General features: G+C 33.6%; 1 protein-coding gene across 4 annotated transcripts in view; it reads left to right on the top strand.

Moving 5' to 3' along the window:
* Positions 1-14,036, top strand: part of LOC106620468 (alpha-tocopherol transfer protein) — a 29,046-nt gene extending 15,010 nt beyond the window's left edge. For all 4 annotated transcript variants that reach the window (XM_070106722.1, XM_070106721.1, XM_070106720.1 and 1 more), the window contains 5 exons: positions 8,517-8,667; positions 8,721-8,815; positions 12,788-13,132; positions 13,221-13,399; positions 13,766-14,036. In XM_070106722.1, the coding sequence (XP_069962823.1) occupies positions 8,529-8,667; positions 8,721-8,815; positions 12,788-13,132; positions 13,221-13,399; positions 13,766-13,871 (864 nt within the window). In that variant the 5' untranslated portion in view covers positions 8,517-8,528 and the 3' untranslated portion in view covers positions 13,872-14,036. The remainder of the gene's footprint in view (positions 1-8,516; positions 8,668-8,720; positions 8,816-12,787; positions 13,133-13,220; positions 13,400-13,765) is intronic.
* Positions 14,037-15,464: the final 1,428 nt, after the last annotated feature.

Here is a 15,464-nt window from a genome sequence, read left to right as displayed (position 1 = left end):
TTTCAATACAATGAAATAAACTACTAATTTCTAAAATATAAATATAACTAAATATTATGTATTATTATGTTAGTGAATAGCTAAGTAATATATAGGTATACAAAAGTACGTAAGCTGTACCAACATGTTGCAAGAGTATAATAAATATCAGTACACTGTGTTTGTAGTTTCAGTTTCACCAGATGTCTTTACCAGCAAAGTGCTTTATTCAAACTAATTTTAGTGTATTAGTTATATAGTGTTAGTATTATTATAAACAGTGACGAGCAAAACCGTATTATATACAGTGGCGAGCAAACACATATACATATGTGCACCAGTATACCACAGTACCTATACACGGAACAGGAAAGGAGTCATAGCAAGGACTTACAAGGAATTACAGTGAAAGAGAGCAGCACCTAGGACCCAACTTTTAACACCCGGACGGACTGAGTTATATAAGTATTATCTATAAGTATTTTACATATTAATCCATTTATTATTAATTAATTATGCCTAGATTAAGTATAAAATCTATATTACTAAGTCGTCTTCAGAATAGAAGACGTATGAGAGTTCTTCGTGCAAACTCTTTATATAGAGATAGTGAGCAGTCACAAAATACTGTAAGTCCCGCTAATCGTAGATTAGATTCCGATGTACGTCTGTCCGAACAAATTATCAATACAAATCAACATAGAACCAGGCGGGAAAATCCCCAAATTCGCTCTGAAGAGCAAATAAGAGATACTCGAGGTCATAGGTCTCGGCGTGAAGACCCCGAGGTTCGATCTGTTGAGCAAATTGCAAATACTGTTCAACATAGAACAAGGCGGCAAGATCCACAAATTCGCTCTGAAGAGCAAATAAGAGATAATCGAGGTCATAGGTCTCGGCGTGAAAACCCCGAGGTTCGATCTGTTGAGCAAGTTGCAAATACTGTTCAACATAGAACAAGGCGGCAAGATCCACAAATTCGCTCTGAAGAGCAAATAAGAAATACTCGAGGTCATAGATCTCGTCGAGAAAATCCTGAGGTACGTTATGATGAACAAAGTAGGAACACTAGGGATCGTAGAGAACTTCGCGCACGAAATACTGAGTATAGGAATTTAGAGCGCATTCGTGATCAAATGCAAAGGGAACATGCAAGAAAAAATCCTGAAATAAGGAGAGAGGAGCGTGATAGAGAAACACAACGTCGACAGCTTAGTAGGAGGGGTATGAGGGAAGAAATTTTGAATCAGAGACGTCTTAGACAAGGTCAAGTTCGCCTTCTTAGAGATAACCCACTCAATAGACAAATTGAAAACCAAAGGCAGTCCCAACGAGTCCGATTAACGAGAGAAAATAATGTTATAGAAACTGTTAATAGTGGCAATTTAACAGATTTCAAAAACATTTATTTCCAAAATATAAATAAGGGCCCTACTGAAATACGTATTTGCTGCGGCGGCTTATGGTTTTCACACCAAGTTCGCAAATTAAATTTCGAAACTATTGCGCAAGGTCACCCGAATGCTGCATCCGCCTTCTTTTTAATGCAAAAATTTCCTTCAGAAGATGGAAATTACAATTTTTGTGCTGCTTGCAAAAATGCGATTGTTAAAAAGAACGTTCCAAAAATATGTTTAGCTAACGGTCTAGACTTTCCTGAAATACCGGATTGTTTGAAAGGTTTAACCCCAATTGAAGAACGTCTCATAATGCCTAGATTGCCTTTTATGACAATCCGTCCGTTAGGATATCAAGATCAGAGTTTACTCAAAGCTGCTGTTGTTAATATACAAACTTCTGTTAACAATATTGTGACATCTCTACCAAGACATCTCATGTTATACAAATTCACTTAAGAAGGCGTTTGGAATACAATCATGATTACATGATCGATACCATGGAAGCTTTGCAATTCTTAGTGAATACCCCTCTGTATCGTGAGCACAATATACGTATTAATGAAAACTGGATTTCAGAATTTAATAACCAAGAAGAAGTTCCGTTCCAGGCGGTCAAGAAACTCTTTTGGACAATATTCCTGTAGAAAACTTAGACCATAACCGTTAAGTTATAGCGCCAAGTGAAGGACAAAGACCAGTTGACATAATTCAAGATAATAACTCAGAAGAATTGTCATTTGGAACAATATACGTTGGGCAGAAGCGTACATGCTCTGAAACGTATAGCAAGATAATACGTTCTGAAATTCGCCGTTTTGATAGAAGAGCGTGTACCATACCAAAGTTGTTCTATGATTACAAAAAATTAGAACTGCTACAAATTAAGAATAGTACATCCATTTGCCTTGGAAAGTTTTCAGGTCGCAACCGAGTTACGGCCCAAAATCTATTAAACGAAAACTTTGTTCAAAACTTGATTTAACTTGATGGTTACAAGGTTTTGAAAGGCGTTAGATCCTTACCTGCGCATTGGGAAGCTGAGAAGAAAAAGCCAATCGCTATGATTCGCCAATTTGGGCTTCCAACCTTCTTTATCACTTTATCGGCTGCAGAATCTCAATGGGTTGAGCTTTTGGTCATCCTCTCTAAAACTGTTGATTCTAAAGATATTTCGGAAGAGGAAGCCAACAGTTTAACAACCCAAGATAGATATCGCTTAATTCGGTCAGACGCGGTTACTTGTGCTAGATATTTTGACTACCGCTATCGACAAATTCTTAAGCTTTTTAAAGATAACGCCGGCATTTTTGGAGAGCATTTTGTTACAAATTTCTACTGGAGAGTGGAGTCCCCGCATGTACATGGCATGTATTGGCTTAATAATGCTCCCAGGATTAACCTTCAAGATCCTCAGACATTCCCTGATATCATTAGTTTTATTGACAATTATATTTCTACCGATGGTTCGATCAGCCACTTAGAAAATTATTTGGGTTATCAAAAGCATAACCACAGTCGGTCTTGTACTAGGGAAATAAGAGGACAACAGTTTTGTCGTTTTGGCATACCATATCCACCAATGCCTTCAACGCAAATACTGTTACCTCTTACAGAAACAAGTCTAAATTCAGAAAGACACAAGGAAAACTTTTTCAAAATTCAAAACGTTTTAAATTCAAATATGACTACAGAAGACATTTCTAATTTAAACGATTTTGAACACTTCCTGTCTGATAGTAGAATAAATATGTCTTTTGATGACTATTTGTTAGCCCTTAGGTCAAGTTTAACAAAACCCAAAATTTTTCTAAAAAGAAAATTACAGGATCGTTTTATAAACACTTATAATCTTCTGATTTTGGAACTCCATAGAGCAAATATGGATATCCGATACATACTGGATGCATATGCTTGCTGTTCGTATATAATTAATTATATTAACAAGTCTAACAGGGGAATTTTTAGGCTCTTAAATGAAGCTATATCAGAGGTAAATGCTGGAAATTATACTATTAAGCAAAAACTTAAACATATAGGTCACAAATTTATATCAGGCACAGAAATATCTGCACAAGAAGCAGTATATTGCTGGATTGGGCTCCATCTTTCGGAAGTAAGTAATGCAGAAATATTTATAAATACCTCTCGACCTGAGGAACGTGTTCGAATGGTAAAACCTAGAGAGGAACTTCAGAACCTTCCTTCAGGTTCGACTGAAATATTTGTAGCCGGTATTTTAGACCGTTATGGTAAAAAATCCGATCAGTTAGAAGCTCTTTGTTTAGCTGATTTTGCATTTAGGTATAAATATTTGAAATCTAGTAGAAGAGCACTAGATAGTGATCATAAAGAAGAAGAGAGGGAAGACGATAATTTACCAGAAAGCGGGGTTGTCATGCCTCTTAAAGACGGTAGCGGTTTTGTGAAAAAACGTACCAAACCTTGTATTATTCGGTATAGAAGGTTTAACCCAGATTTGGCCAGAGTTGAGTATTTCCGCGAAATGTTAATGCGTTACTATCCTTGGCGAAATGAACAGCAAGATCTCATTGAAAACGATAATGAGCAGACTTGCATAACACATCGTATTATAATTGAGGAAAATCAAAGAAAATATGATGTTTTTGAGCAAAGAGAACTTGAAAATGTTCTAGAAAGTCTTTATAATGAAATAGACTTGGACGAAGGTGCTCAAAATGAACTACCTATCGTGGAAAATGAGTTCAGAGTGTTGGCACTTCCAGAAATAAACCCAAATATAAATTTGCTGGACTTGCATGGCGAAGATTCAACAGATAATGACACTGAATCTGATTGCAATATTAGACTTATTAAACTACCCCCTTTAATTCCAGTTGAGGAATTATTTTCTTTAGTTCAAAGTCTAAATACTAAGCAAAGAACCTATTTGACACATTTGATGCACCACCTATAAACAAATCTCCCATTTTATGAGTTCATAGGGGGCGGTGCAGGTGTAGGAAAGAGTCGTTTGATATCTGCAATATATCAAGCTCTTAACCATCGTTACAATTTTACACCTGGATCCAATCCAAGTTCCTTAAAAGTTTTTCTTTGCGTACCTACGGGTAAAGCAGCATTCGGAATAGGTGGAATGACCCTTCTTTCAATATTCTCTTTACCTCTTAATCAGTTGAATAGACAGTTTAGGCCACTTAGCAATGACACAGTGAATTCATTGTATTCCAGACTTATCGATTTAAAATTAATTATAATTGATGAAATATCGATGGTAGGTGCTCGTATGTTTAGCTCTGTTCATGCGAGATTCACAAAACAAATTTTCAAAATAGACAGCCCCTTCGGTGGTATACCGATCATAGTGTTTGGTGATTTGAAGCAACTCTCACCTGTTGGAGATAGGTGGATATTCTCTCCTAATCCCAATGATGCATACAGCACTTTAGTTGGTTCTCTATTGTGGGAGTTATTTAAATACTTTGAATTAACAGAGATAATTAGACAACGGGAGGATCAGGCCTTTGCAATTGCATTAAATCATATGGCATCTGGTACTATGACAAATAAGGACATATCACTCATTGAAACTCGAGTAGTTAATTTCGAAGAAGTTCCCGATGATGCCACACATTTATTTTGGTCCAATGAAGAGACAAATAATTTCAATGCCCTTAAGCTCAGTCGAGTCCCAACAGAAGCTTTCCTTTCAACTGCAAAGTTAAAAGAATTGGTATAAATGAAAATGATAATATTTTGGAAAGAGTTAAACTTTTCAAAACTTCTGAAACGCAGGGACTGCCCTATGAATTGACACTAAAAACCTCCGCCAAATATATGATTACAGTGAACATAAACACGTGTGATGGCTTGGTCAATGGGGCAGCTGGACAACTTATGCAAATTGATTTCCATTGTTCTTTTCCAACAATTCTGTGGATTAAATTTTTGGAACCTTCTGTTGGTTTGATAGCACGATCAAAAAAGCCTCATCCTCTAGAAAGTTCTTGGATACCAATTGAAAAAGTTCTAAAATCTGTTCAATATAAAAGAAATGAACACATTTCAATTGAAAGAAATCAGTTTCCAGTTGTTCCGGCTGAGGGAATAACTATTCATAAAAGTCAGGGTGCCACATATAATAAAGTTGTAGTTCATACTCGACCCAGAATGCCTAGAGCTTCAATATATGTCGCTTGTAGTCGAGCTACTTCTGCAGAAGGTCTATTTATCATAGGAAATTTTATTCCTCCTAACAAATTTTCTGAATCGGATCCCGAATTTAGGGAACTGAGGGAATTGAACACAAATAAAGCTTTGACAACAAGTTTCAATTTTATGATTTCCCGAACATCAGGACATCAAATTTTATTCCATAATGTTCAGAGTCTTCACGCTCACATTAATGATATAAAAAGCGACTGTTTGATGCTATCTTCAGATATTTTTTGTTTTGTAGAAACTTGGAGTTATCCTTGCGAAAGTTTTGATATACCAGGATTTACTCCAATTAACGAGCTGAGGATAGATAGCACGGAAACAACCAACAGAAATAAACGGGACATTGTAATATAATATATGCAAAACATAGTATTGCTTGCTCTATAGAATCAAAGGCTGTAAAGAAAATTTATTCAGGCCGCAAAGTTTTAGAAGCGGTTTTGTTTAAATGTTTCAATATTAATATTCTGGTTCTATATAGTAATTCAGCTTTCTCTGTCAGACAATTATTTGTAGAACTTCAGGAAGTCCGTACCTCTGAGTTAGGCAATCAAAATGTGCTAATTGTTGGAGATTTTAACATTTGTTTAATGTCTACAGGGACTGCAATAAGAAATCTGCTCTAAGAAAAAAACTTCAACTACAATACTTCGAATATTCAACTACACCTGCCGGTATACAAATTGATTGGGCATTTTCAAACATGGATCCTTCCCGTGTAAATGCAATTACTTTTGAAACAGTACACAGCTATCATGACAGTATATGTGTCTCTATTTCGAACTAAAGATCTCAGACTTAGTGCAATAGTTCTTCATTTTTTTTTTCCAAATATAATATAATCGAATTGGAATGGTATAGGAATTTTGACAGTAGTTTTTAAGACAATTTTAAGAAAAATATGTAAATAATCTAATTAAGAAAATTTAAATTATATATATAATTTGTTATTATATATGACATTATTGTATAAATATATGATAGAAATTAAATAGTATAAGGAAAAAAGAAATATAATTTGGATATATGTATAAGAATCTATACAAAAATTTATGTTTAATATTGTAAATATTATATACAAATTAATATAATAATATTATATAATTTTTAAAGTTGTTAATATTTATTATTTTTAAGCTAAACATGTATAATAATATCGATATAATAAATAAAAAATGTTATTCATTGTTCAAAAACGATTTCTTTTCATACTTCTCAATACAGTTGTAATGCATTCTATATAAAATCAATTATAAGCGTATACAAAAAGCACAAGAACGATTTCTCATAGTTTTAGTAAATTTAGTTTACAAATTGCTCTAATTATTTTCACTGTGAGTGAAAAGTAAATAACTAAGGCAACAGTTTCTACTTCTAATTATTAAAATATATAAAGAAGTCTCAAACGAATATATCATTTAACTTTGCGAGAGTATAAAATGTTCGGTTACATCCGAACTTAGCCCTTCCTTACTTGTTTCAGATATTTTTTTTTATTAAACGAATTAATTTTAAAAACATTTAAATACGAAAGTAAGTCATTAATGCATCATTATATTTCAATACAATTTATGCAACATAATAATAGAATAGGAATCCTAAGTTGAAACGCCTCTATGCATGGTACGAGGGCTGCTATATAGCTGGCTGGCCTAGGCAACACTAAGTGTTGCCAGGTGCAATCTGACATTTCCATTGGAAAGTTTGACATTTTTTAGCATAACATCACTCAGCACGTTTTGTCATTTAATCGTGAATTGTTTTATTTACAGGGAATTAAAAAATTCATCTCGGCCAAAAAATGGAATTAACTCGTGAACATTTTAGTGCGATCATTTTTCACAACTTTCGACGTGGATTATCACGACAAGAGTGCATCGATGAACTAAAATCTTTGGATGGCTATGAAGCACCATCCTATAGCACTGTGAAAAACTGGTACAATGAATTCAATCGTGGCCGATGCTCGCTCAAAGACGAATTCCGTGAAGGTCGTCCAAAAACATCCGTTGTGCCAGAAAACATCGATGCAGTACGTGAACTGATAATGCAAGACCGTCATGTAACATACCTTCAGATAGAGGCATGCCTATGCATTTCTCCCACCAGCATACATTCGATATTGCATGAACACCTGGCCGTAAAAAATGTTTGTTCTCGTTGGATCCCGCACAATTTGACAATCGCTCGTGTGAATTTGTGTAAAGAAATGCTGAAAAAATACGATCGCGGTGCTTCGAAAGACGTTTATAAGATCGTCACAGGTGACGAATCATGGATCTATGCGTATGAGCCCGAAACAAATCAGCAATCGACCGACAAAAAAAACATTTTCGTTGATAAATATTCGTATTTTCATTATTAGGCCAGAAAGATATATAGCAGCCCTCGTAGCATGCTATGGAAGTAAAGGCGAGTTCGCGCGGATATTGTTTTAATGAAAAAACGAAATGACGACTTTGTCGACAAACATACATATATACATACATATAAGCTCGCATATTCCTTGAAATATTTTAATAAAAAAATTAAGTTTAATGAGTTTTAGTTTAGGCTCCTTCACCCTTAGGACCTAAGCTACCACAAAAGTGGAAACGTGGCCGCTTTAGCCATAGTTTTATTATTATAGGTATTATCCTCTGTTCAATAAGCATAGCGCTTACGCAACGCGCATGCAAAATTTGGAAAATTTGAATGTTAAGTGTTTATTTTATTATAAATCTGGAGTTTTTGCCAGTAATTCTCCTTTTTAATTCACAAGGCTTTTCATAATTATAAATTTTATCATATAATTGAAATTGAAAAGACAAATCTAAATAGGTATGCGCATCGATTTTTTATTCATCTCATTTCTCTGCAATCGTATTAAACACATCGCGTTTTGTGATTAATGCTAGAGCTTAAATAAAAAATATTTAAAGAAATAATGTCTTTCAGAATTCATAAAAAATGCCGTACGTTGAAATAAAGCACGATTTAGACCTCGACCCCGAATTACCAGAGGAATTTAAAAATATCGCTGCAGAACTGGGCGAATGTGAAAATACGAAACTCCAGGTTATAGATGATTTCCGTAAATTTATATTGGGTATGTATTTTAAACGTTTAAAACTTTATACTGATTTTCTCAATCGTTTTAAGAACATGATGGCTGCAAACCTCACCGAACGGATGATGACTACTTGCAGAAATTTCTACGTGCACGATTTTGGCATATTGAGAGCAGTTATCAATTGGTAAATAATATTAATAATATATTCCAATGGTCCCTGCGACATATAAGTGAAGTACAGGTTTTTCTTCATTCCAAAAAATAACGAAAAACAGATTTTTGATGTAAAAAATTGTCTAAATGACAATTGGTTAAAAAGTTTCACTTTAGAAAAGAACTTAGACCAAAAAATTCAAAACATTAATTAAACGCTACGAGTTTTTGACAAAAAGAAAGTTTTTTACAATAATGGAAACTGTAACTTACTTTTCCATTATTCTTTAAGTTAATTTTATTGACAACTTAAACTCCGCTCACTTCTAAGAAGTAAACATTGATCAATATTTATTATATTCTTATTTTTCACTTAGCTTCCAATTTTAGCTTTTTGGATGACGTTCAATTTCAGAATAGCTTTTATTTGTAATTTTTAAAGAATACTGATTTGGATTTTTTTCAAATTGTAAAACTTTGAAGATATTTATCTAAAAAGCTATGTTATTCTCGTATCAGATATAAACCAACAATAAATTTGGATAAGATAATATCCAAGTTAATTCAAAGCGTTGTAAAAAAAAAATAAACCAATTATTGTTATTGCTGTAAAAACTTGGTAACCACAGCCAATTTCGCACCATTTCTAATATGATTTTCTTGCCTAATGGTAACAATACAAAATTAGTTAATAAATACAAGAAAATACAAGAAAAAATAGTTAGTATTTGCTTAATGCACATCATTTTCATCCGAATTGTCTGTAATTCACATCACGATCACCAAAGACTACAATCTATGTAAATACATAAATATATTAGTTGAAAAACTGAAACGAAATAATTTATTTTAAGGAGAAGTATCAAATGTCCAAAAACGATTTCTAAATTGTAGTTTTTAAAACAGGCCATATGCGATTGCAATGAAAAAAGACACGTTCCTCGATTATGGAACTGATCTGGATCTTGTCAGAGCCGCAACTTAAATTTTAAGTTAATTATCCTTTAATAGTTTTAAATATTTGTTCGATAGCATATATCCTTATTTTTATAAGTTACATTAAGAAACTTTTACATTTAAGACACAAATTTGTATTTGTAAGCAAAATTATGATATTAAACTTTTTGAATAGGAACTTATATTATATATGTATATACCTGTTTGTCTAGAAACATATACTAACACTTAACGCTTTTTTATACGTAAATTGCTCCTTAAAATATATAAAAAAAAAACAAGTTCTAAATTCGGGTGTAACCGAACATTTTATACTCTCACAACTTAACAGGATCAAAGCCCGCGAGATTACTTCAGGTGTTGGCAAAATTTTATATTAAAGGAAGTATTGATCCGATTCAACCCATTTTGGACACAAAAACATACTACAAGTATTATCGATAATTTCATTTATTTATTTTTTATATGCATTTCAATTATATATCTTACACATTGACCGATATTTTCGGTAAAAGGTCAACTATAGGCGCTGGGGTCCACATATTCAGTGCCTAGGGGCTTGAACAGTTTTGGTTCGATTTAGAGAATTTTAGGTCGCATGATGGCATACTTTAAACGTTATTATTCACCCAAATTTGTACCTTGATCCAATTATTGTTGCTTAATTTGCATAGTGGAAAGTGAAAGAATCAGATGGAATTTAAAATGGTGTTATATGGGAAATTGGCGTGGCATTTTCGCACTATAATATAGAAATATGAGAAGAATGTTATGTACCAAGTTTGATTGAAATCGGCAGATCCCAAGATATGGGTTTTCCCCTAAATATCGGCAGTGCCACGCCCACTGTCTAATTTTGAACGCGGTTCCTATAAAGTCATCTCATACCATCCCAGAGGTACAATTTAATGATTCTGGCGTGTTTAGTGCTTGATTTAGCTTTTAGTAGTTTTCAACAGTACCGTTATATGGGGAGTGGGCGGGGTTGTAACCCGATTACACCCATTTTCACACCGTCGATAGAGGGGCTAAAAAAATGTATTCTTACTGAATTTTGTTATTATAGCTTTAGCGGTTCAGGAGATATGAGCTATTAGGGGGTTTAACTGCAGATGACCCTACCTAATGTGAATCTGTATACCAATTAACAGTATTGAATCTTATTTTTGAGCTTAGTTGTGGCAATTTATTAGTTTTAGATTACTGACGTTTGGGGGAGTGGCAGTGGTTCGATTACGCCCATCTGCAATACTTACCGTCTTACCGTACCAAGAAACATGTGTATCAAGTTTCATAAAGATATCTCAATTTTTGATCAAGTTACAGCTTGCACAGACGAACGGACGGACGGACGGGCAGACAGTCACGCGGATTTCAGCTCGTCTCTTCATCCTGATCATTTATATATACATATATATCCCTATATCTAACTCGATTAGTTTTAGGTGACACAAACAATCGTTAGGTGAACAAAGATATTTTACTCTGTAGCAACATGTTGCGAGAGTATCAAAATAAGTTGGAGATTTGCAAATGAATAATACTAGAAGGGTTTCTTTAATTGCTGTGATCTCCGCTTGAAAGACACTGCAGGGATTTGGTAGTCGGATGCCGATTGTGGTACTTTTACTAGTCCAGTTTGGACTTGTCTTCCTTACTTTGCCATTAACCATGTATAATTTGGAATTCGGTGTACTCATTCCGGAAATATGACCTCCACTAACCCAAGGCTCCTAAATGAGGACAAAGTCAGGCTTTTCAACTTTTCGTTGGTAATTTAGATTGCAGGCTCTAATATATGAGAAGTATTATTGAAATTCAAAGATAAGCTCTTTATGACAACAGCAACAGGGAAATAATACTTTCCCTAGCCCTCCATATACCTAATATAAAGATTTCAAACTTCTGGTTGACTTTTTACTGCATATATCGGTAAATATGAGAGCTACCTTAATGAAATGAAGAAAGAATCTCTTTTTAATGGCAGTGTATCCTATAAGGTAAAACCCGGGTGAATACTTCCCCTAGCCCCCATACACCTAATATAAATATTTCAAACGTCTGATTGACTTTATAACGTATATATTGCTCAATATGAAAGATATCTTATCAAAATTGAGTGAACGTGTACTATTAGATAAACTATAGTTTAATACCGAAAACAAGTGAAATTGGTCTACGAACACGACAGCCAACATACTACAACTCCGGTCATGTCGGTCAGTAGGTGAGTTATCTTAACAAAGTTGCGTGGAACATATTTTCGAATATACATGAGCAATACCAAGAGTTAATGCAATCAGTCCAGACATCTTTAGCCCCTTTATAATGACTTCCGACTTTCCACCTGAGTTTAAACCTTTTAAGGTGGGCAATACGTCTGATATTTTAGTGAAATTACAATAAGTGTTCAATTTTTCATAAAAATTATATGGTTTATCCTCTTTGTTTGAATTTATATCACATTATATAATATAAAGTATTTCCCCGCCTCTTATCTTTGCATATTGCAAGAGTATAATGTTTGGTTACATCCGAAGATAGCCCTCTTTTACTAGTTTACGTTTCATTTTACTTGAAGTTATATTTATATCATAAACATATACCCTGTTTAATTATAAGTTTGCCCCGAAGTGTGTAACACCCAGAAGGAAACGTCGGAGACAGTATTATTTTTATAAATATGATCAAAATAAAGTTCATGTATGGAGAACGTGTTTACTTGACAGGATATCTTCACGAAATTTGACATGAATTATTGTCCAAGACAGCGGTACAATCTCCGAACAAATTGTTCATATCGAACCACTATAGCATATAGCTGTGATCCTAACTGATCGATCAAAATCAAGATAAAGATATTTTTATACCCTTATACCCAACATAGAACACAAAATTTACATTAGGCTCGTTAATCCAATTAAGGTTTTAAATGTTTTTTCTTTTCAATGTTTCTTAAAACATCAGTATACTTAAATATATTCTATTTGTAATTACTTTTCGCTTTTCTTAATTTTTTTACATGTACACACATGTATATATTTAGATGGTCAATTATTTCAAATTTCGGGAACAGAATAAATCGTACTTTGAAAATGTTCGACCTTTGGAATTGAAAAGCTTAGGTGATGAGGATATTATATCAGTAACACCTTATAGAGACCAAACTGGACATCGTATTTTAATCTATCGTTTTGGTGTATGGAAACCGGGAAAAATCAGTGTGGATCATATCTTTCGTGCCACTATAATTCTACTGGAATTGGGGTCTCTAGAACCGATAGCCCAGGTTATAGGCGGCGTGGGCATATTTGACTTAAAGGATCTGAGTTTCAATCATATACTTCATTTAAGTCCAAGCGTGGCACAAAAAATGATTGCCTTGTTGGTGGTAAGAAAAACTGAAATAAGCAGAAACCTTTTAAAATGGTATACTATATACATACTTGTATATAAATAAAATATATAATTTTTTCCAGACCTCAATGCCTGTGCGTACTACAGCTTTGCATATTGTGAATCAAAATTGGGTATTCAATGCAGCTTACAACATGTTTAAACCATTCTTAAATTCTGCAATGAAAGAGCGTTTGTTCATACATGGGTCGGATATGAAGTCACTTCATAAGCACATAAGTCCAGATCACTTGCCTAAAAGGTAACAATCCTTATCGGCTTTTGATACTCCTATTTCAAAATTTGGTAAAGATAATGTACAAAATAAAGAATGGAGAAGGATCCTGAATGTTTTAATGTAGTTTAGAACAACTTATACTTAGTTCCCTTTATTGTAAAATACAAAATGAAAAGTTTAGATCCAGTAGAAATACTAGTTTTAAAAGCTATAGCGGCCGGCGCTGTTGGTTTGTCTATGTACACTTTTCAGTTTTATATAAGTTGTATAAGTTATAGATGCCAGCCTACATACATATGTACATACGTATGTATATATATATAATTCTATTAATATAGCTTTTTTATATACTACATGCTTATGTATCTATTTTGTTTTTAATATTTAAAGGTATGGTGGTGTGCACAATGATTATCCTTATCAACTATGGTTGGACAAATTGATTGATAATGAAAGGATTCATTCTGAGTTGGGTCAATTAGGGTACATATTTTAATTTTAGTTCATGGAAAGTTCTTATGCAGCAGCTATATTTACATATGTACAGAAATATATCAACATCGATATTACACTAAAATAATCCGTTTATTTGTATAAATCAATTAAATAATTAATTTATAACTTTACCATAAGAACAAGAATAAAAATTAAATCAAATAAATTTTTACTAGACAAATCTTTTATTTCTAATACTAATAAGAAACAAGTAAGAAAGGACTAAATAACCCAACATTTTATACTCTAGCAACTGGCAAGGATCAAAGCCGGCGAAATACTTTTAGGCGTATAAGGTTTGTTAGAATACTTATAGTTGTAGTAAATTTGGCTAAGATATCTTACCTAAAACCAATATGGAGGAGCATATACGGTATAAAGCCATGGGAGATAAGGAAATTATTGACCCGATTTTATTTTTTGGCATTACTATATGCTATTAACTGAAAAACATACTCTTTGAAATTTATTAAGGTACCTCATATACCATCACCAATATGTGTATGTACCATGTACATATGTATTGAAAATACTGATATTCGATATATGGGATATAGGGTAAGTTTTTACCCGATTTTATCTGTTTAAGGCATAAAGATGCACCGTTATTAGAAAAACACGCTCTCTCAATTATATTAATATAACTCACATAAATGCCGATATATGCGACATAAAGTCAGCCGAAAGTTTGAAAATATTTCTGTATGGGGGCTAAGGGAATTGTTGATCCGGTTCAAACCATTTCTGACATACAACCATACAATTATCAGAAAATAATTCTTTCCGAATTTTTATAATATATATCTCACAGATTGACCGATATTTTTGATAAAAAGTAGGAAAATAGGAACTATGGTCCACACATTCGGTATCTGGGGGCTTGAATAGTTTTAGTCCCATGTGGACAGTTTTTGGTCATAAGGTGGCAGACTTTAAAGGCACTATTCGTGCAAAGTTTTATTTGGATACAATGATTTGTTCTTTATTTGTAAACTGAAAAGTGAAAAATTCCGATGGAATTTAAAGTTGTGTTATATGAGAAGTAGGCGTGGTTGTAGTGCGTTTTTGGCACTGTAACATGTAATATGTTATATATAATATGAAAATAATCGTATGTACCAAATTTGGTTAAAATCGGTGTATTAGGTCCCGAGATATGGGTTTTCACATAAATGTGGGCGGTGCCACGCCCATCATCCAAGTTTTACACCAAAAATCTATTTGAGTGAGGGTGTTGCAGTTGGGATTTGCTAGCTTTAGGTGTGAAACCTTTTGCCAATGCTTGCTATTTATATAATAGTTTTGATGCATATTTGTTAGTTGCGATGAGACTATAGCTCCTGCTTTAATGCGCTTGTCCACTTTGGGGGAAAAAGGGGCATCACCTTTGTAAACATATATTTAAAGCTTGTTGGGCAGCACTTATGTGCTTGCTGTCAAACTAGCTTCCGTTTTTTCGCTCTCTTCAAAAAAGGATTTCGAACAGACAGGTCGTGTTTAATTTTAATCCGCAATAATCCACTTTAATCTTCCGCATCAAACTGCGTGCGTTATTATACATCAACATATTTTGGTCTTTCGAGCCGGATAATAT

Source organism: Bactrocera oleae, chromosome 3 (assembly GCF_042242935.1).
Source record: "Bactrocera oleae isolate idBacOlea1 chromosome 3, idBacOlea1, whole genome shotgun sequence".
NCBI classification, from domain to species: Eukaryota; Metazoa; Arthropoda; class Insecta; order Diptera; family Tephritidae; genus Bactrocera; species Bactrocera oleae.
This window is presented reverse-complemented; position numbering and strand designations above follow the sequence as displayed.